Source organism: Kogia breviceps, chromosome 5, assembly GCF_026419965.1.
Source record: "Kogia breviceps isolate mKogBre1 chromosome 5, mKogBre1 haplotype 1, whole genome shotgun sequence".
In the NCBI taxonomy this organism is placed as follows: domain Eukaryota; kingdom Metazoa; phylum Chordata; class Mammalia; order Artiodactyla; family Physeteridae; genus Kogia; species Kogia breviceps.
The window spans coordinates 46,239,254-46,262,407 of NC_081314.1; the positions used below are offsets into that span (position 1 = coordinate 46,239,254).

A 23,154-nucleotide genomic window follows, 5' to 3' on the forward strand; every position below is an offset into this window, starting at 1 on the left:
TATTAAGTAGGTTAGGTTATATGGCTCCGAGTCCCTAGCATGCTGAGTGTTATGCTCTCTGTGGTGGTCATTTTGCCACACAACTGACTAGCATTTGCATGTCCACAGCTTTGGTTCTCCAGAGCAATCTCAAATCTCCATAATAAGCATAGGATAGCATTGACACACTTCAGGTTTAAGTCTGAGACTTTTTCCTGATGCCGTGTGTCTTGAAGGAATCAAATTTGCCTTCTTGAGGCAGAATTGTGAATTCAGGAGTGCAAAATGGTCCTCTCTCAAGGAGGTTTTTCTTATTTAAATAACCCCTCCAGGTTAGAAGTGGCAAAGACTAAAAATGGAAAGAAATGACACTCTTGGCAGGCAAGAGAAAAGAGCAACTCCCTTGCCTCTGTCCTCTTGCTGGTGGGCAAGGGCGCTCACTCTGACTTTGTTTTGAAGTGCCTGGAGCCAAAGAGCAGTTGTCAAAAGTTAATGATAGGTTACCCTAAGAAAGATGGATGCCAAGGTGGACCTCAGTAAATTCACATGCCGTCCATGCTGGCTGCTGTCAACTCAGCACATGTCCATTCACTTCCCTTCAAGGGCAGGGCAACCTTGTCTGCAATAAAAAATATTACTTCCTTCTCTCTTCTGGCTTCCTGTGGCACGAATTTTGAATGATCTCCTTTATGATCTCTCTTTTATCTCCTGAATACCTAGCGATCATCCCTGAGGTACTGTTTGCTAAAATTCAGCTCTTTTCTACTCAGCATTTGCAGAATTGATTTCCCACCTAACCTCCCCTGTGTGTCTTCCTCAGTGTCAAAATCTTCTTCTCCTCAGAGGGTCACTGATCAGATGCCCTCGGAGCCAGATATAGCACCTTGTTGCGTGTGGCATCGGTGTTAAATTTAGCCTTAGCATGGGTCTCAGGATCAGCCCCTTTGCTTTAGTCTCCTTTTGATCCAGTTTTAGAAGCCTGTGTCCATTCATAATCGACCCTCATATCAGAAGCAGCAGCACTGTGTGTTCCAAGCCAGGCATATATATTGTGTAAATATAAACTGAAAGGCGCTGCCGTCAGTTATTCGAATGTCCCATTCATTTCAGTGGAGCTTGAGGATGTCTCTCTGCCAAATTACTGTGTGTGTGTGTGTGTGTGTGTGTGTGTGTGTGTGTGTGTGTGTGTGCGCGCGCGCACACGCACATTAAATAAAATGAAGGGGGAAGTGTAATTTATAAAATCAGATAATTGGAAAGATATTAAAATCCTGAAATTTCTTATCTTGGCAAAGCACAGCCTGGACCATCCTTGAGGCAAAAGTGGGTATTTATTCTTAAGATGCATTTTCCAGGTTTTGTAATCTTAGAATCATCTGTTGGTTTTTCAAATTTGCTTTGAAATTGGGTCTTTACATCAGGATCAACATTTATAACAACTCATTACAAACTTGATAAAATCCATTCCTTGATTTTAAAAATATTTTTTAAGTAAGAATTTTTTGAGTATAGGGGAAGCTTTCTTTCCTTTGAATACCATACCTAATTTTTTAAAATATAAAATTGTATACTGTATACTAGGTCTTAGACTTGGTAATAAAATAGAACATTTGATTGAAAAGAAGGGGGGAAAAAACCTCCTACAACTATGAAATATGCAGTACTAAATAAAAATTGTAAGGCATGTTTTCATAGTTAAGGACATCAGAAGCCTATTTTTATTTTAAATCTGTTAAAGTTAAAATGAATAGTAACTTACCCTTTGCAGAGTCCTAGAGAAAAATACTAAAAGTGATTTGAACATAGTTCTAATTTACTCCTGATCTTTCTCTAATGGAGGCTCTATTAGAATTTAATTTAATATCATTTAAAATCTTTTCTTGGAAATAGCTTTTGCCTCCCTGGAACTTGTAACCAAAATCATTAGTATGATATTTTTCTTTGGAGTTCTATAAAATAATACCTTTTCCTCCTAGAGGTTTTTCTTTTTTTAAGGGGTGGTGGATATTCCATAAAATACAGAGGGTGGATGGTTTTCAGGCTTCCAGTTAAGTGTTCAAAGTAAATTTAATATGTGTCACTGTACTCTGTTTTCTCATTGTTTTCAATAGCATCTCCATCATCTTTAGCTTCCAGTTTTGCAACACTGAAGCCATTTTATGGGTTTTTCTTTTCCATCTGTCACAAAGCTTTTCTCATGTGCTCTTTTATTCTCTTCTCAACGGCTTTATCCTAGTCTGGGGCTGCTTTACCCTACAAAAGAAGGGACCACAGTAGGCATTGCCTTCTTTTTAAAATACAAAAATTTTTTTCTTTTCTGGTTCAAAAGCATTTGGTGATTCCTGCTCCAATCCACGACTCACTGCGTAACCAAGGATAAATTACTTAACCTCTCTGAGTCTGTTTCCTCATCTGTGAAAACCAATAAGTGTTTTTGTGAGGGTGAAATAAGCGAACACATGTGAAGCATTCAGCACAGTGCTTGGCACATAGAAAGTGGTCAATAATTTTTCTATTTTTTTTAATTTTAGAAAATTTGGAAAATGAAGAAAACTGCATAGAGAAAAAATATCACCCAAACTCTTACTAGTCTGAGATAACTAATGATGCATATTAATGTAATTCAACCATTTCCCTCTCGTATTTGTCGTAAACAAACTGCTTTGTAATCTGCTCTTCATTATGAACGTTTTCCTACATTATTAATATTCTTTCATAACATGATTTTTTTTCATAACATGATTTTTAATAGCTGCATTGTATTCCATTTCTTGGCTATCCCATGACATAACCAATTTTTAGACAAATTTTCATGATCTTGAATAATACTTTGATAAACATGTTTGCTACACAAGTCTTTATGCTCATCTTTAACTTTTTCTTAAAATAAATTCCTGGAAAGACAATTACTAGGTTAAAAGTGTAAATTACTTTAAAGTTTTTGTTACTTTTTTTCATTTGCCATCCCAAAAGTGTCCGATTTATATTCCAATCACAGTGTAGAAGGCCGTTTTCCTTTCCTTCAGACTTTTTACTCGTCTCCCTGCTTTAATCTTTTTCTCTTTCAGTGCATTTTAAGCTCAACTCCAAGCACATTCTTACTCAGACAAGATTTGATAATTTATTCACTCTTTTTGATGTTTCAGTTGTTTCCTGTTAACTAACTGCTACAAATCAAAGCTCCCCGGTTTAACAGGGAGTTAAAACTTCTCCACCTGCCATCTCTCTCAGACTCCTAGTTTCATCACCTTTTTAATGATTTCTCCCCATGAACTCAAATTCACTACTTTCTAGATTGCTTTTCTTTCCTCCAGCAAGAACTTCTTACCTCAAAACTGATCCTTAAACAACAACATCGCAATGATTTCCTGATTCTTTTTCTTGTGCCCTCTTTAATTTCTCTCCCTAGAGGCCGCTCAGCACTCACAGTAGCTCATATGTTAAACAAAATTCATCTCAAGATTCCTGTCTGTTTTTGTGTTGGTTTGTAAAATGTGTTTTTCCAGTGTTTCACCTGTGTGTGCAGTTTGCATGTTAAAACTACAGGTTGATGGCAGAGGTCTGTTCTCCCAACAGCGTCAAATCTAATGTGCTTCACTCAGCAGACGCTCAGTAAATTAGTATTGGCTGGCTGACAGGTTTTCTTTTTAAGATGAACTGTGAAGCGTTTAGCAGCTTTTGAAATGCACTTTTTTTTTTTTTGCACTCTCCCTCCCTGTCCCCCACCAAACTCTTTCATATACACTGGTTATTTCTTAAAGAACATTCAACTGTTATAGTAAATAGTGTTTTAACATAATGACCTACTAGGTCAGCATTCTATCCACTAGGTTCCCAAAATTTAGATCCTCAATCATTCTGCTTCTTTTATCTTTTTCATCCATTGAGTCCTTTTACAGGGTTTATACTCTAGCCCTTTTCTGTCTTCCAGACTGAAGTTGGCATGGGTAATATGAATTTATGCACATTCTGTAAGAAGGTGCTTTGGGTACCTTTTGTGCCCTACCTTACAAGCTTTTAGCTCATCTTTTCATTCTAGCTGTTAACCATCTTCCCAGGTATAACTGGAAGAACTGATGAACCTGTGTCTTCCCCTTTCTGTCCTGAGGCTTCTCTGCCACCACCTGGTGTATGTTTGGGAACCTACTCAGCAGTTCAGACAAGCAAAACCTGAATGCCCAGGAGGAGTTAACACCCCTCAAGGCAACCCTTCACTTGGACACAGTTCTGAGGCATTCTACATGACTGCTCAGAGAGTCCTAGCAGAATTGAGATAATTGCCAAATGAAGAAATAAAGGCAAGAATGGAAAAGATCAAACAATTATGGAGAGGAAGTTATTAAATAAAGCTTCATATACAGCTTTGTATATGAGGTACATAATTTACCCTGTTGGCATGTGAATGATGATTTGGGTTTCAGCCGTTTACTTCCTAAAATAATGGCTCCAATAATGATTGAAGACCAGGTGTAGTTCCGTTTGCCAGTAAAAAACCAGACTTGTATGCTGTTTCTAGAATCATGAAAGGAAGTTCTGATTGCAGGCAAAGAATTATGAACTGTCCAAAATTTTCTCTAAAAGCTATCTCAAAGTCCCTGATTCTTGGATACAGTGAAGATATTCAGCTTCTGTGGTAGAAAGTACTGAACTGGGTGCTGGGAGAACACAAGATGTATAAGATACAGTCTTTACATCAGCCAAACTGGGGAGCTTAAATACCTGTACCTCTATAAATACTTGAAAGACTGTTGGTTGCTATTAGGTGGGTTCACTAACAGAGTTAATAGCATTTGAGCCTACTTTGGAGGATGTGAAGGATTGGCCAAATCCATAATTTGCCTACTTTCACTCAAAGTTATTTTGAAGATACAGAATGATAACAGCATAAATTGCTCAGAAAATTATAAAGTACTGCACAAATGCAAGACACTGAAAATGGTAACAAAGTACTGTTTCTGATAGTTAGGTTATAAGAATATGCAATTTAGGACTTAAACTTTTAGTACTTCTTATCATTGATTAAAGAATAGATAAGTAATCCTATATTTTAATTTTGTTTTTCACTTCATTTTTAGAATTCAGTGAAGTTTTAAAATTTAAATTGCTATTTGTATTATCTATCACCTGTGCAATAATTCCAGTCTCAGTTAATAATATGACAGCTTGTTTTTCTATTGAGGTATGATTGACATATTAGTTTCAGGTGTACAGCATAATGATTCAATATTTGTATATGTTGTAAAATGATCACCACAATAAGGTCTAGTTAACCACACATAGTTATGCATTTTTTTCCTGTGATGAAAACGTTTAAAATCTGTTCTCTTATCAACTTTCAACTAAGCAATACAGCCTTATTAACTATAGTCACCATGTGGTACATTATAACCCCAGGACTTAATATTTTTTTTTAAGTGGAAGTTTGATATCTTTTAACCACTTTCACCCATTTTGCTCACCTCTGGCACCCACTAGTCTATTCTCTGTATCTATGAGTTTGGTTTTTGTGTTTTTGTTTTGTTTTTATTTTCCACATATAAGTGAGATCATAAGGTATTTGTATGACATCCTGTTTTTTGGCATAGGTTTATGCTTGAACATAAGGTTTTGACTGACATTTGAATACATTTAGAGAATCACCTCAGTATAAAGGTGATTTCTTGAAATATCTTGATAGAAGCTAGTATTTTGCTAGAGTTGTTTCTTTCTATTCCTCTTAAAAATCTTTCCCAGAGGAAAGAACTCTATACAGTAGTCCCTCAGTATCCAGAGGATTGGTTCCAGGACCTTCTTGGATACCAAAATATGAGTTGCTCAAGTTGCATATTAAATGGTGTAATATTTACATATAACCTATGCATATACTTTAAATCATCTCTAGATCACTTATAATACCTAATACAATGTAAATGCTATGTAAATAGTTGCTGGCATGACAAATTCACTTTTTGCTTTTGGTAACTCTGGTATTTTTTTGGAATTTTTAAAAATTGAAGTATAGTTGATGTACAGTATTATGTTAGTTTCAGGTGTACAACATAGTTGACAATCAGTAAGACAGTAAGTCCAGTAACCGTCTGTCACCATACAAAATTATTACAGTATTATCGACTACAGCCATACCTGTGAGATATTGTGGGTTTGGTTCCAGACTGCCACAATAAAGCAAATATTGCAATAAAGTGAGTCACGAATTTTTTGGTTTCCAATTCCATGTAAAAGTTATTTTTACATTATAGTCTACTAAGTGTGCAATAGCATTATGTCTTAAAAAACCAATGTAATGTAACTCAATTTTAAAATACTTTATTTTTTTCATCTGCTGAATCCACGAGTAAGATAGTTAAGGAGTTTGCGATTGACATGTACACACTGCTATATTTAAAATGGCTAACCAACAAGGACCTACTGTATATATAGCACAGGGAACTCTGCTCAATATTATGTAAGAATTTAAATGAGAAAACAATTTGAAAAAGAATAGTCACATGTATATGTATAATTGAATCACTTTGCTGTACCCCTGAAACTAACACAACATTGTTAATCAACTATACTCCAATATAAAATAAAAAGTTAAAAAAAACCGATTTACAGAAACAATTTCATGGCTTAAAATGAAGACTTTCTGAAAAAAAAAACTTTATTGCTAAAAAATGCTAACCATTATCTTACAATGTGGGATTGCCACAAACCTTCAATTCTTAAAAACAAACAAACAAAAACAAAAGTAATAAATTGAAGCACAATAAAGCAAGGGATGCCTACATATTCCTTATGCTGTGTATTACATCTCCGTGATTTATTTATTTTATAACTCGAAGTTCACACCTCTTAATCCCCTTCACCTATTTCACCCAACTTCCCACTCCCTCTCCTCTGGCAACCACCAGTTTGTTCTCTATATCCATAAGTCTGTTTCTGTGTTGTTTGGTTTGTTCGTTTGTTTTTTAGATTCCACATATAAATGAAATCACATAGTGTTTGTCTTTCTCTGCCTAATTTATTTCACTTAGCATAATACCATTTTGTTGCAAATGGCAAGATTTCATTCTTTTTTATAGATGAGTTATATTTCTTTGTACATATATATACCATATCTTCTTTTACCCATTCATCTATTACTGGACTTTTAGGTTGCTTCCATATCTTGGCTATAGTAAATAGTGCTACAGTGAACATAGGGGTGTATATATCTTTTTGAATTAGTGGGTTTTTTTCCCTTGGGTAAATACTCAGAAGTGGAATTCCTAGATCGTTTGGTAGTTCTATTTTTAATTTTTTGAGGAAGCTTCATACTGTTTTCCATAGTGGCAGCACCAATTTACATTCCCACCAACAGTGTACAAGGGTTCCCTTTTCTCCACATCCTTCCAACACTTGTTATTTGTGGTCTTTTTGATGACAGCCAGTCTGACAGGTGTGAGGTGATATCTCATTGTGATTTTGGTTTGCATTTCCCTGATGATTAATGACATTGAGCATCTTTTCATGTGTCCGTTGGCCATCTGTATGTCTTCTTTGGAGAAATGTCTATTCAGGTTCTCTGCCCATTTTTTAAATGGATTTTAAAAATTTAATTGCATGACTTCTTTATATACTTTGGATAATAACCCCTTATCAGATACACCATTTGCAAATAGCTTCTCCTGTTCATTAGGTTGCCTTTTTGTTTTGTTGATGGTTTCCTTTGCTGTGCAAAAGCTTTTTAGTTTGATGTAGTTCCATTTGTTTATTTTTGCTTTTGTTTCCTTTGCCTGAGGGGATAGAGCCAAAAAAATATTGCTAAGTTCAGTGTCAAAGAGCATACTGACTGTGTTTTCTTCTAGGAGTTTTATGGTTTCAGGCCTTAAAGTCTTTAATCCATTTTGAGTTTATTTTTGTATATGGTGTAAGAAAATGGTCCTCTTACTGAGGCCACACTGGTGTGTAGGGCTGGCCCCCAGTACAGCTGGCTGTAAGGACTGGCTACAACTGTTGCAGGTGTTCTGGTGTGCAGGGCTGACCCCTGGGGCGGGAGCCGCTTTGGGGGGATGCCAGTGCCTGCCAAGGGTGCCCGATGGGATGGGCAAGGCATAGAGCCACGTTGGAGGAGCTCTGGTGCTGGTTGAGGGCACCTACCTGGGCTGGTGGGGCACAGTTTCTTTCCAAATATCTTCTGTCTGCAGCTGGTTGAATCCACAGATATGGAACCTGCAGATACAGAGGGCTGACTATACATGAAGTTGTACTGTTTTAGAAATAAAATGCCAAAATTTAATTCCACTATAGTAAAAAATATAGGCCCGGTTCCAAGACCTCCACCATGATTTAATTAAAAGAGTAAATCACTGGACACAATAGGAAGGAAATGTGTGGTATGCTTTCAGTTATACTGAATACACCAATATTTGTTAAACGTGAATTATGGAATTATTTCCTGTACCTCATAGATATTTCCAAGGAAAAAAATTAAAGACACGTGTTACACTGAATAGCAAGGTAGTGTGAATTTAAAATAGTTATTCTGCAGTATGTCTCTTTATTTTCCATTGTCAGGAGAAAATTGTTATGAAATTCTAAAATTAAATATGTTGTGCTAATGTACTGAGTCCATTTACATTCTATGGAATAATTTTATTTGTTCTGCACTAGCTGGCTGGCAGAGAAAATGAACAGTGTTTGGTGATATTTTAAAGTTGTAATTTCATCAGCAACCGACTTAGGGGATCCAAATATAATTCTGGAAATGAAGTGTTGTGTACTATATTTTGCTACTCTGAAGACTGAAATATAACTTTTTCCACCACTTCCCAGGGAGTTTTTCCTGAGAAGTCAGTTGTCATTGTTCTGGCTAGTTTCTTTTCATTCTAAACTGTGCTAACATTTAGAAGGAAAACTACGAAGGTTCTTTACCAAAAGAACATATTTTAAAGATAATTTTTTTTAATTACAGGAATTAAAAAAAATATTAAACTATGTAGATGTGTCTTTACCTTATTCTGGGTCCATACCCCAGAGACAATCCTGTTTAACAGTTTCTTTTATTTTAGTTTTCTAGTGATTGTGAGTATAATTTTAAACAATATATGTATGCCTTCATTTATTTATCAACTTTAGACCCTATACATATGATGGAGGACTGCACTGTAAGAAGATGCCAAAACTCTTGGCATTATCAAGAGATATGTTTTAAGAATTTCAATTCTCCTGAGTCATACATGCTGCCGTATTACTTAATTTCTCCCTTAAAGTTCTATTTAACTTTAACTGTGATTCTTAACTGGAAGGGAGAAGAGTGTGCTATGGCCCCAGTCCACCAGAAGAATGTCTCAGAATCTTTGGGAAGGTCTTTTTCAAAGTACAGATGTCTTCCTTCCTACCTCCAAGGGAAGCTTGCTTACCTGGTTGAAAGTCACTGTGTGTAATTTCAGATGTTACTAGTTGGGAGTACACTGTGCAGATAATGTAGAAAGAAGCAGGGGGAAAAAAGTTAAGAATAATATATATAAAGGCCAGATATTTAAGTGGTGAACAGTTCTTTTCAGGTTGAGGCATCTTTGTTTTAGGTCTCGTTTTCTGTTTCTCCTGTTATTCCGTTATCCGCCCTAGCAGAGGGCTTTCCTTTTTATTTACTTCACAAGAGTTCCTGCATAAGCATTAATGAGCAGAGAACAGGAAAGCAAAGCAGAGGTTTGGATGCCACAGGATAGGACAGCTTACTGCTGAGATGAGTTACGAGCTTATGCATTCTAGATTAGGGCAAGTCAGATTTATATCCAGTAAAATTACTATCACAGGGCCTTCTGGGTTCAGTGGAATAGCTGAAACTCTGAGTTCAACTCCATGAATGCCAATCCATCATCTTTTGTACCTTTAAACCTGATAGAAAACTCTTAGAGGTCTGTAATTCTGTGTATTCGAAGAGCAACCTTACTTGGTACAATGGAGTCTAAAAATGACAACAGTGACAAGAATGTGATTGTCTAAAGGGTTGGTTCCACAGTACTTTGAGTTCTCACTACAGCACCTGAGGGGAAGTTCAAAGCCTAAGATGAGAAATACTAATGGGGTTCTCTACTTGTTTTATCTGCAGACGGCGGCTGAATATGTAAAATCTCGACTCCCAGAGGCCCTTAAACAGCATCTTCAAGACTACGAGAAAGACAAAGAAAATAGTGTATTGTCTTACCAGACCATCCTCGAACAGCAGATTCTATCAATTGACCGCGAAATGCTAGAAAAATTGACTGTATCCTATGATGAAGCAGGTATGTTGGTCTTTAATAGACACACACACACACACACACACACACACACACACACACACACGCACACACACACACGCACACAATGTTTTTTCCCTGAAAAAATTTCTTTTTAGATTTTGGTTAAATTAGGTCCTTCTCTTTGGTACAAGATGAAGGGCAGACTGGATTCAAAGTTATATAACATGGATTAACAGTAAGTTTCTTCTCTGCAGTTTTAGTATCAAAGATTTCATCAGGAGATTTCTAAAAATGGCTCTTAAATATCAAATCCCTTTAAAATTTTGGCTCTTTTTTAAGTGGAATTGTTCTGGCCTTTTATCAAGCATGTGCTCCTGTTGATTTAATCTTTTAAAGTGTCACTTCAATTTTGGATACCAGCTGAAAACATTTACATCCAATAATCCAAGAACTGTTAGTTGCTTCAGGTGTTATTTTTTAATTTCAGAGATCTTCTTTTCTAAAGAGGTACCATTTTTTTCCTGAAGTTTCAAGCTGAACTTGACTTTCTTTTCCTTAAGCTCCTCAGATGAATCCTAGCCCCTAACACCACACTGGACACTTCGGTTCACTGCCTTCCATAAGTTCATATTATCCGAAGGAGCTTATTAATGAAGGCCTGGATAGACCTCCTTACAACACCATTTTATCTATTACGTGGTTTGTCGGCTAAAACCTAATTTTAATGAAACCAGTGCAGTATTACTTGGAATTATTAAAATCTTTAATAAAATTAAACTTATTCAGGAAAAATATCTTGATTAAAATGGTCATACCACCCCTGCAGAAATGGAGAAAAAAGTATGGGAAAATAGGTTTCTAATGGTCAAACATTGGTAGTATTAATTTCCTTTTTAATACCAGGAGCTTCTGTTTTTATTTCTACAAGGAAGTTGTTATTTTACATCTTATTTTCTTTCACATGATCTTAAACACTCTCAATGCTGACATTCTTAACATTTGATTTCAAGCTTGAATAGCAAACAGAAGAGCAGATTTAAAAAAAAATGCTGAACATGCCTAACCACTGATGCAGTTTTTCTAGTTATTAAGCTGTCCACATTTTCATTCAACCTTTTAACCTCTGTACATCCACATGATAGATACCCATTTCTAGCCTCACCCAGGACATCTCTACTCTCTTTGATTCTCCTTTGCTTTATTATGTTTTCCAGACACAATGGCTCTCTTCTGCCTGTTGGTATTTATTTATTTGGTCTCTGTATTTGTCTTGTGTTTAACATTCTTCTCTTTGGAATTCTCATTCATCTCCTCTCTCATCCCCAGTGGAGTAAAGTAAGGCTATGATCGGCCCAATCAAAATAATATTTAAATTTTCATAGCATCTCAGAAATCATAGAAGTCAAATAGTTCATCTACTTCCTGTCCCCATAATCACTTTTTAAATTTTACTGAAGTATAGTTGATTTACAATGTTGTGTTAATTTCTGCTGTACAGCAAAGTGATTCAGTTATATATATATATATATATATATATATATATATTCTTTTCTATTATGGTTTATCACAGGATATTGAATATAGTTCTCAGTGCTATACGGTAGGACCCTGTTGTTTATCCATCCTATATATAATAGTTTGCATCTGCTAATCCCAAACTCCCAATCCTTCCCTCCCCCACCCCACTTACCCCTTGGCAACCACAAGTCTGTTCCCTATGCCTGTGAGTCTGTGTCTGTTTCATAGATATGTTCATTTTTGTTGTAGTTTAGATTCCACATATAAGTGATATCATGGTATTTGTCTTTCTCTTTCTGACTTACTTCACTTAGTATGATAATCTCTAGGTCCATCCATGTTGCTGCAAATGACAGTATTTCGTTCTTTTTTATGGTTGAGTAGTATTCCATTGTATATATGTACCACATCTTCTTTATCCATTTATCCATCACTGGACATTTAGGTTGCTTCCATGTCTTGGCTATTGTAAATAGTGCTGCTATGAATGTAGGGGTGCTTGTATCTTTTCAAATTATAGTTTTGTCTGGGTATATGCCCAGGAGTGGGATTGCTGGATCATATGACAACTCTATTTTTTTGTGTGTGTGTGTGGTATGCAGGCCTCACTGTTGTGGCCTCTCCTGTTGCAGAGCACAGGCTCTGGACGTGCAAGCTCCGGACGCGCAGGCTCAGCGGCCATGGCTCACAGGCCCAGCCGCTCCGCGGCATGTGGGATCTTCCCAGACTGGGGCACGAACCCATGTCCCCTGCATCGGCAGGCAGATTCTCAACCACTGCGCCACCAGGGAAGCCCTGACAACTCTATTTTTATTGAGGAACTTCCATACTGTTTTCCACAGTGGCTGCACCAATTTACATTCCTACCAACACTGTAGGGGGGTTCCTTTTTCTTCACACCCTCTCCAGCATTTATTATTTGTAGATTTTTTTAATGATAGCCATTCTTACTGGTGTGAGGTGGTGATACCTCATTGTAGTTTTGATTTACATTTCTCTAATAATTAGTGATGATGAGCATCTTTTCATGTGCCTATTAGCCATTGTATATCTTCTTTGGAGAAACCTCTGTTTAGGTCTTCTGCCCATTTTTCGATTGGGTTGTTTTTGTTGTAATTGAATTGTGTGAACTGTTTGTATAGTTTGGAAATTAAACCCTTATTGGTTGCATCATTTGCAAATATTTTCTCCCAGTCTATAGGTTGTCTTTTCATTTTGTTTATGGTTTCCTTTACTGTGCAAAAGCTTATTAGTTTGATTAGGTTCCATTTATTTATTTTTGCTTTTACTTCTATTGCCTTGGGAGACTTACCTAAGGAAACGTTGGTATGATTTATGTCAGAGAATGTTTTGCCTATGCTCTCTCCTAGGAGTTTTATGGTGTCATGTCTTATGTTTAAGTTTTTAAGCCATTTTGAGTTTATTTTTTGTGTGGGGTGTGATGAGGGAGTGTTCTAACTTCATTGATTTACATGTGGCTGTCCAACTTCCCCAATACCACTTGCTGAAGAGACCATCTTTTCCCCATTGTATATTCTTGCCTCCTTTCTCAAAGATTAATTGACCATAGGTGTGTGGGTTTATTTCTGGGCTCTCTGTTCTGTTCCATTGATCCATATGTCTGTTTTTGTGCCAATACCACAGTGTTTTGATTATTGTAGCTTTTCTTGATTATTGTAGCTTTGTAGTATTGTCTGAAATCTGGGAGGGTTATGCCTCCTCCTTTGTTTTTCTTTCCCTCAGGATTGTTTTGGCAATTCTGGATCTTTTATGGTTCCATATAAATATTAGGATGATCATAACCATTTTATAATGAGAAAACTGAGACCCACAGATTTGCCTGAAGTAACACAGTTACTTAGTTGTAGAGCTGGGACTCCAAGCTCCTCATTGCTAATCAAGCTGGGCTTTCACCATATTAATGCAGGTTCTTATTCACTCAGTAGTCATTTGTTGAATGCATAGCAATATGCTAGGCAGTTGGAAGAAAGGGGTATGAGTATAGAAAAGGAAAACAGAGACCTTCCTTAATGAAGTCTAGCTGGGCACTGAAACATAGATATATGACTTCTGAAGAAAAATTCCTGAGGATTTTGAAATAAGTATGCTCTGCAACATGCACAAGCAATTTAAGTTAAGCTGAGGGGATGTGGCGTAAAGGAATAATGAAAGTGGCTCAAGTTTTCAATGGAATTCTTTGGGGGAGGCATTTGCCTAAACCCTGAGGGACAAACAATGAACATGGGTTTGTGAGGAGAAGAGAGATGCAGTCCATGTGATGAAGGGACCCAAGGGGACGCCAAGATGGGAATCAACATCAGCTGCAACCTCCCACCACTCAACTTTTCCTTCCTCAGGAATAATTTTCCACTCACCTACACTGTTGTTGAGCAATGATTAATCTATTCTGCAGAGGTACATTTGTACGTGACCCTTAGGAACAAATACTTTGGCATGGAATTAATCTATCAATAAACTCTACAGCATGAAATAGTGGAAGTAACTACAGGATTGAGAGTTAGAGGATCTAAATTCCCAGCCTTTCCTCTAGCTTAATACTGGTATGATTAATGCCTAGAGCCTCTGTTTCTTCATGTATAAAGTTGGGCTAATAAAATCTCACAGGGTTATTATGATAGTAAAATATATTCTATTGGGGGAAGTCCTTGGTCCTTCATATTGCAAATGCCACTAGTGCTGAATGAGAACAGATTTGGATCTTGTCTACCACTGAGACCAGTTTAGTTGAGTGCTAGTTGAGTTCCTTCTTGACATGCAGTGTTTGGGGAGACAGAGGCAAATTCTTAAAAATATCTTCAGAAGCTCTGAGAAGTCAGGCAACAACTACCTTTAAATCACCCGCTCCAGGCTCCGTTTGCCCTTGGTCATTCCTGCATGAGGTGACACATGAATGTCACTGTGAGTTGTGAAATGAAAACACTGCCTTCTCCTCCACTACCCATATATGAACATATGAATGATTTTATTCCAAAAAAGAGGAGAAAATAGCAAAAGTTATTACTATCTAATAGAAAAAAAATTCATCATGATACAAAGGAATCAGGACAGAAAATTGGTAATAATATCTAACACCTTCAGATACAAACATCTTACACTAAGCCACTCATTTGCTTTAAACTGCTTAGCTTCCTTCCATGCCTTCCCAGTTTTACTTCCTTGCATTCTTAATTCAGCTCTCCCAGTTTTAGGAAGTAGTTAATTATTAATTAGACAATATCCGGGTCTCTTGAGAGGTTAATTTGTCTTTAATGCTCATCCACTGATAAATCAGCCTGAGTGACTTAATAACAGTTACCACCATCTGTGGCTTCTAAACTTCTAAAAGCAGTTAATGAAAAAAGCCTATTTCCCTATAAATCGAACGTATGAACAGGATCTCATCGATGTCTTCCATTTCTAAAACTATGATTCTGGTATCTTGACGGTGGAAAACTCAGGTAGCCATAGTTTCTGCAAGGTTGCACTTAGCTTCTTCTTGAATCTTCTGCTTTCTCTGTTGCTTTTCTCCTCCCTCCCCAGACAGCCCATGTAATTTGTTTATAATATCTGACTGAAAGAAGACCACCGCTTAGCTATCCTGGCATCTGCACATGAATTTGCCCAGGCATGCTTTTGTTGGTGGGATGGGCAGTGAGACTGTATGAGTGAAGCAAAACTAGATTTTGGAAGGCAAGGTTCTGAGCCATCGTTCATGGATTCTTGTTAAGATTGCTTAGATATTGTTATTAGCACTTACTAATGCTAAGCAAAATCTAGCATGAGAAGATATGGTTTGCATTTGATCCATTAATGTTTTTATTTGAATGGGAGCACAAGTTCATACACATTTCAATAGATTGGGTTTAGCAGAGAGAAATTTCCAAGGAAAACAGTTGCATGACTTGAAGAGATCAAAATAGCATTTCAGAGAGCATCTGTCTCAGAGAGCATTATGAACCTAAATATTTATTATTTGTCATAGTGGGCAAAAGTTGAAGGGTTGAAATAGCCTGAGAGGGAATCTTTTCTCGCATTATTTTTATGCTTGTACATTATTCATATTTCTCTAAGCAATCTCAAATCGTTTATAATTTTTTCTTAAGTTTGGGCATAAATAATCTATACATTCCCTTGTTAAAGTAGTGTGATTTGTAATGCCTTGTGTTTGAGGGAATTGTGAGGAGAGTAGGCCCATTTATTTGAGAATGATACTCTCCGTTGCACAATCAGGAACCCTAAGGCATGGGAAACAGAAGTAGAAAGCGCCTCCTTCTCCCTTTGGGAAGAGCTGGCTATGCCTGTAAGAGGTTGGACAGTCCAGCGGTGCTATCTTCCTTCTAGCCTCGGGACAGTTGCCTAAGTTGCTGCTTCGATCTCCTTCTCAGAGTTAAACCTAAGACCAGCAAAGGTTTTATTTGTTCTTACAGTTCACTAGAAACCCAGACAGCTTTCCAATGAGCACATGTTTCTACCATGTAGAAAGAACACTTATGAGTAGAAAGCGGACCAGACAATGCAGATGAGGGAGAAAACTCAGCCAGCTGTTTATTGTGTTCATTTGGGCATCAGTTAAAGCTGGGCGCCTGCAGATCCATTGACAGGTGTCAGGAAATCATGTAGGATTTTCCCAGAGGAGGTGAGGAAGGAGGAGTAGCATTAATTTGTTAGCCTTTGCTTGGTGATTGCCTGATGCAGCCTGACATTGGAAATGCGTGAGAGCTGAGCCCAAGCAAAGCTACCTGCCATGAAGAGACACCAAGTACTGTAATGTACTTTTTGGAGAAATAGCTTTTTAAAAGGGTGGCGAATGTGCTGTAAGCAATTGAGGAAGTAGCTGGAGGGTTCCCGCCTACTGAGCTTGTTTTATTCTTCTTAATATAGATGGTACCTAAAAGTTACATCTCTGATTTAATTGAGCCATTAGTGTCAGAGTAATCAGTGATCTCAAAAGGAAAACCATTTACTGTCATGGAGAAAAAAATTGAACACACATTGAGAAACCAAAGCCAGGAAAGAGACTGTAAATTATTTAGGGCCCTTTCAGGTTTTCTAAGAACATAAAAAATTCAGTAAAAGACCTTTGCAGAAAGTTCTTCACTCTAACAAATATAGTGAATTTCTCAGTCTGTTTCTCAAACAGGTCCTAAGGTAAGAGGTGGCTTTAGGTTTCCTTAATTTATATCTTCAATCAGGACCTTATTTCTGGGCTCAAAAGATGTTCTCACCGAGGCTTTCTGTTAGGATTTGGAAGGAAGAGAAAAACAGGGAAACTTAAGAAACACGTCATAAAGGGAAATTTAATATTGGTTGTGTAACCTCTGGCACCAACTTCTGAATTTCTGTAAAAAGTTAAATCTGTTTTATTTTTCCATTATGAGAGTAATATAAATACATTTTAGAACATTTTTAAAATATGGAAAAATAGAAAAGGAAAAGATAATCTCTAATTCCACCACCAAAACATAACCACCATCTTTTAGTATATTTACTTCTAGTCATTTTTCTCTGCTGGGTTTTAATAATTTGTGCCTAATTTTATACCTTTTTTTTCCATTTAACACTGAAATATAATCATATTTCTCAATGCTCTGACAAGCTACTCAAAAGTAATTCGTAATGACTGCATAGTATCTTACTGAATGGATATGCCACAATTATTGTTCCCATAACCTTTTAACATTTTCAGCATGGCCCCTCTCATTTATTTGTGTTTCATTTCTTGTCACCATATAGAATCCCTGAATTTGGAGGTCTGTTTCTTATCTGTGAAAAGATGAGAATGGTGGTATGATTAACAAAACCATAATGAAGACTTCTGTAATGCAGCCAGTTATTAGTCATATAACAGTGGGAGCAGAGGACTAAAAGAGGTAGTTAAAATCCACTTATAAACTGATAACTTCTTTCTGGCCAGTAATACCAATCTTTTTAACCAAACTGATTTGAGTTTCAGTTACAATTCTTATATTTCCCCTTTTATATCATAGATTTTAAAAGTCAAAAGATAAAGTGGGGGGTGGAGAGTAGCAACTAAACAGAGTGACTTTGCCATCTACAAACTAGAAAACTATCCACCACGGCTGTTTGAAAGTACCCAAATTTGTGATTCACCAGCCCTGGGGTTGGTTTCTATGTCTGTGGCGAGACATTGTGCCTCTCTTTGCTTGGTTTCATCGACTGTAAAAAAGGACATTGGATTAGATATTTTCTGAAGTCTTTCCCAGCTTTAACAATGTGTGTGATTTTGTGCTCAGTTCATCTAACACTCATTGCTTCATTCAGTTATTTACTCTGTAAACATTGACAGAGTGCCTAGGAGCCAGGCACGGTGCCTGCCACTGGGAATGACCAGATGACCACGTGGCCCTTTGCTCCAGGTGTGTGTTCGCACATGCATATGTGCATGTGCAGGTCTGTGTGGGAGTGGAAGGACAGAGAGACAGTGGTAGAAACAGATAACTAGAGTGCAGTGGAATTAGTGCTACAGATTGAGTGTTCAGAGGACAGTGAATGGGTAGAGGAGGAAAGAATTAGGTTTGGGATTGATAGAGTTCTTAAATAAATCAGAAAATCATAAGAGAACCCATAAATCTTTTGAACTGTTGGTCTGGAATGTCAGTTGCATGTTTAAAGGCAGGTTTATTGTGAGTGATGCTTTTTTTCTTCTTTGCTCAGTAACTGTGGTGATGTGCCAGCGCCTCATACAGACCTATTCTTTTTAAAAAAAAAATTTTTAAATTGAAGCATAGTTGATTTACAATGTTGTATTAATTTCTGTTGTATAGCAAAATGATTGTTTTTTATATATATGTATATATATTCTTTTTCTTATTCCTTTCCACTATGGTTTATTATAAGATATTGAATATACTTCCCTGTGCTATACAGTAGGACCTTATTGTTTATCTATTTTATATATAGTACTTTGTATCTGCTAATCGCAAACTCCTAACTTTTCCCTCTCCCGTCCTTCTCCTTTGGTAACCATAAGTTTGTTTTCTATGTCTGTGAGTCTGCTTCTGTTTTGTAAATAAGTTCATTTGTATCATATTTCAGATTCCACATGTGAGTGACATCATATGATATTTGTCTTTGTCTGATTTACTTCACTTAGTATGATCATCTCTAGATCCATCCAAGTTGCTGCAAGTGGCATTATTTCATTCTTTTTGTATGGCTGAGTAGTATTGCATTGTATATATATACACCACATCTTCTTTATCCATTCATCTGTCAATGGACGTTTGGGTTGCTTCCATGTCTTGGCTATTATAAATAGTGCTGCTATGAACGTTGGGGTGCATGTACCTTTTCAAATTAGTTTCTCTGGATATATGTGCAGGAGTGGGATTGCTGGATCATATGGCAACTCTATTTTTAGTTTTTTGAGGAAACTCCATACTGTTTTCCATAGTGGCTGCACCAATTTACATTCCCAGCAACAGTGTAGGAGGGTTCCCTTTTCTCCATACCCTCTCCAGCATTTATTATTTGTAGACTTTCAGTGATGGCCATTCTGACTGATGTGAGGTGGTACCTCACTGTAGTTTTGATTTGCATTTCTCTGATAATTAGTGGTGTTGAGCATCTTTTCATGTGCCTGTTGGCCATCTATACAAACCTATTCTTAACCTCTGCTGTAACATCACCTTCCACATTCTAAGTGTCAATGTCCAACTAATTTTAGTTTACATCAATTAGCTTATATTAATGTGCTTATCAGCATCACCGGTTTTCTTATGAGATCTCTCCCACCACAGAAAAAAGAAATGATACTTCAGACTGAATTTTGTAAAAGTGATATGATGGGGAGTTATTTTTTTTAAAATCACATTTTCCAACTTCAAGTTATCTTTTTAATAGAAGGCCTCATATGCACTCTGAGAATAAATTGATCCAAGTTTTGCAGTGTGCAAATAAAATTTTAAATTATAAAGAATTTTGCTGAGAATACTGGAAACTGCTGGCTAACACTGAGGTTTAGAATAAGGACGTGCTGCCTCTGGTGATTAAAACATTTGACTGGAGCTGTGTTTATCGTTCTAATCAAGTTGTCATTGTTTGCCACAAGGGAAGTAATGTTACTACCTGCTCTAAAGTAGTATTTGATTACAAGGCCTGAAGAAAATGTGTACACTTCAAAGAAAATAATTGTACCAGGTGGTCACAATTTAGACTGCATCGGCCAGCCAGAGACAGGATGCCGCTGCCATCTGTATCTCTTCCTTTCTGTACTATGGGAATTTTGTAACCAAGTTTCCCTAGATCTTGTTGGAATGCTTGTAATAAATCTTAATGAGATCCAAGTGAATGGTAAGATCTTCAGTCTGTAGGGAAAAATCGGATAGTTTTTGAAGTGCCAGAATTTCTAATGTACTGTGACTGTCCATTTGTAGTGGTGAGATGTAGGCAAAATGCATCCTCTGGCTGACTTTCAGACTCGGAAGATCTGTAATCATAGGCAGCTGGACTGCTGTTTAATGTCATTTTGCAAGAATGTCATTTTGCAAGAAATTCAATCTTCGTGAGCTACTAGATATTCCAGTCTCATCTGGTAAATTGCCTCCTGAAAGGCATTGTTTTTTAAGCCACCTTCTATTGCCGAGAGGAATTCTCTTTGTGTTTCTTTCTTTACTTAATGTCCTTGTCCCAAGGCTGTGTGGCTTAGGCTATTTCTGTTGCTGGTTTGATGGAGTTTCTGCAGTATATACTCTAAAGAGGCACCTGAATGTGCTCTTGTAGTTCTGTAATCAGTCCAAGGGAACTGTAAATCAGCTATGTAGAAATCACTAGGACAAACACTGTTCATTCAACACAAACATTTACTGTGTGCCGGGTTCTGGCTAGGTGCTGAGAGTCTAAGAAATGGGGAAGGACAGTCAAGTCAGATCAGAGGTCTTTTCCCTTTGAATTTATTGCTAATCTGGACTACTGTCTCTATAAACCTGTTCTCTAAGAGGTGCTTCAAAACGACACCTTAGGGCTTCCCTGGTGGCGCAGTGGTTGAGAGTCCGCCTGCCGACTCAGGGGACACGGGTTCGTGCCCCGGTTCGGGAGGATCCCACATGCCGCGGAGCGGCTGGGCCCGTGAGCCATGGCCGCTGAGCCTGCGCTCAGCAACGGGAGAGGCCACAACGGTGAGAAAAACGACACCTTAGCTGGCTGGCTTCTTCCTTACCTGAGCCAGGGCCTTCCATTCCTCTGACCTCAGTCCTTCTCATTCAAGGAGGTAACACAAATTACGCGTTTGTTATTTATATCCTACTTGCTTCCTGAAAGTCCGATTTGCTATACATACAATAATAATGTTAAAACAAAAACAGAAAATCAAAGCCAAAACGGAGGAAGGAAAGAAAGAAATGCACTAACCATAAAGAACAGACAAAATGAAACAGTTTTTCATTGGCGACAACGTCTAATACTAAAGTTGATGGAGACTTTTTCACAAGGTACCTTGTACTTTGGACATTGAGCAACATTATCTCAGCTTGAGTTTCCCCAACGCAGAGGCTGAAACAAAAGGCTTGAGTGCTGACAGTTAATCTAGGAATGCAGCTGAAGGAGCAGGAGTGAGGGGCCTTGGGAGTGAACCAGGAAGGAAGGAAAAGAGAAACACGGGGAAGCTGCCATGAGGACACAGAGTGGAGCTGGCCTCCCCTGAGGGTGACTGCTGCTTAACCCGACTAAGGGAGCTTGTGAGTAACATCCCATAACCATTGCCAGGAGGTGAAGGGGGAAGCATTTAGCAGCAAGTCTCATCCCCTCGTGTGTCAAGCGTAGCTCCACAGACATTAGTTTCCCCGCACTTCTGGTTTACATATGCCTGAGTGCTTGAGTGGGTTCTGGGGACATCCTACACCTTGGCATCAGGGAAGCTCCAGGGAAGGGAGCAAGTGATAAAGGGTTCAGGCCAAGGTGTTCCCGGTGAATTTGAGGTTTTTGATGTCTTGTCACGGAAAGAATTCAGTGAGAGACAAAGTGATAGTTAAGAAGTGGATTTATTTAGAGAGAAACTCAGGGCACAGACAGAGCGTGGGCTATCTCAGAAGGCGAGAGAGCCCTGAAATATGACGTGGTTAGTTTTTTATGGGCTGGGTAATTTCATAGGTTAATGAGTGTGGGAGGATTATTCCAAGTATTTTGGGGGAGGGGTAGAGATTTCCAGAAAATGGACCACCACCCACTTTGTAGCCTTTTATGGCTAGCCTCAGAACTGTCATGGCACTGGTGGGTGTGTCATTTAGCTAATGTATTACATGAGTATATAATGAGGCTCAAGGTCTACTGGAAGTTGAATCTTCTGCCATCTTGGATGTAGTTGGTTCTAACCAATTTTTGTCATGTCCTATGGCTATGTCATTCTTTTAAATGTTGTGCCCTGCCTCCTTCCCTCCTGTTCCAAAGGCTGCTTCTGGCTGAGCTGGTCCCCATACCAGTGGCTGGGACTGAGAGAGTATGAAATGCTATGCAGGAGATTTGTCATACGAGCACAACAAATGAAATCTTAAAACAACTTTATAGGAAAAACATGTGAGTTCATCTTATCGTCATTTTGTGTGTGACAACCATCTATAAAAGCATGATTATTCATGTTTTTCAAAGCTCATGCATAGCATGTGGCAATGCAGAGTGTTCAAAAGCATTTAGAGAAAAATCTTACATGTAGTAGAAGTCGTATGTAAGAAAAGGAGAGGGTGCTTTGTTTGAGGTGACAGTTGGCAGCTTTCCAGCTCAAACCAAAATAATTAACTAATCCTCATTTTTATAACTAATGAATTCAAGTACCTAGGCCCTTCAACCTGAGTGGCACAGTAAAATCCAGCTTTTCATATGTGTAAAAAATAATTATCTTCCATAGATAACGTACAGCAGTCTGGAGAGGAGAAGCTGGGAAAGGAGACTTACTTTTTCGCTGAACCTTCATATTGTATTGTTTGAATTTTTAACTTTGTCCATGTATTTTCTAATTTTAAAAATTTATGAAAAATAAATGAAAATAAACAAAACTTTCCTAGTACATTTCCTCTTATCTTCAGTACTGGAAATGGAATATAATAAGGCAGAAAGCCAGTCTTCTTGTTTTCAGTAAAGCTTTTTACCTCTAAGTTATGTATATCCAAGGAATAAGTCAAGAAAGGAACTCAGCGACAAGGGCAGCCATCATGGAACTGCAATGCCAAGGTCAGAGAAGGTCAGCTGTGAGACCAGCTCACTACTGTGCCAGTGAGCACCTGGGTTCTTGGTAGTCTTCACGCCCTGAGCCGGAACTGATCCCAGAGTCCAGGGAGGGGGCTGACCTTATTGCAGGGAAATAAAGAAGTTCATCTGAAAGACAACAGGATTCATGGGCAGCAAGCTGTTGGGAATTCAGCAGATTCTGATCTCACTTCCTGTTAGTTGCCTCTGCTTCACCCTGAGCTTGGTCTTCCTGTGGCTGACAAGTTACCTG

The 23,154-nt window shown here is 37.8% G+C and overlaps 1 protein-coding gene across 3 annotated transcripts in view; it reads left to right on the top strand.

Moving 5' to 3' along the window:
• The window catches only part of PPM1L (protein phosphatase, Mg2+/Mn2+ dependent 1L), a 318,869-nt gene that overhangs the window by 190,866 nt on the left and 104,849 nt on the right, over window positions 1-23,154 (top strand). For all 3 annotated transcript variants that reach the window (XM_059064997.2, XM_067033927.1, XM_067033926.1), the window contains exon 2: window positions 10,055-10,229. In XM_059064997.2, the coding sequence (XP_058920980.1) occupies window positions 10,055-10,229 (175 nt within the window). The remainder of the gene's footprint in view (window positions 1-10,054; window positions 10,230-23,154) is intronic.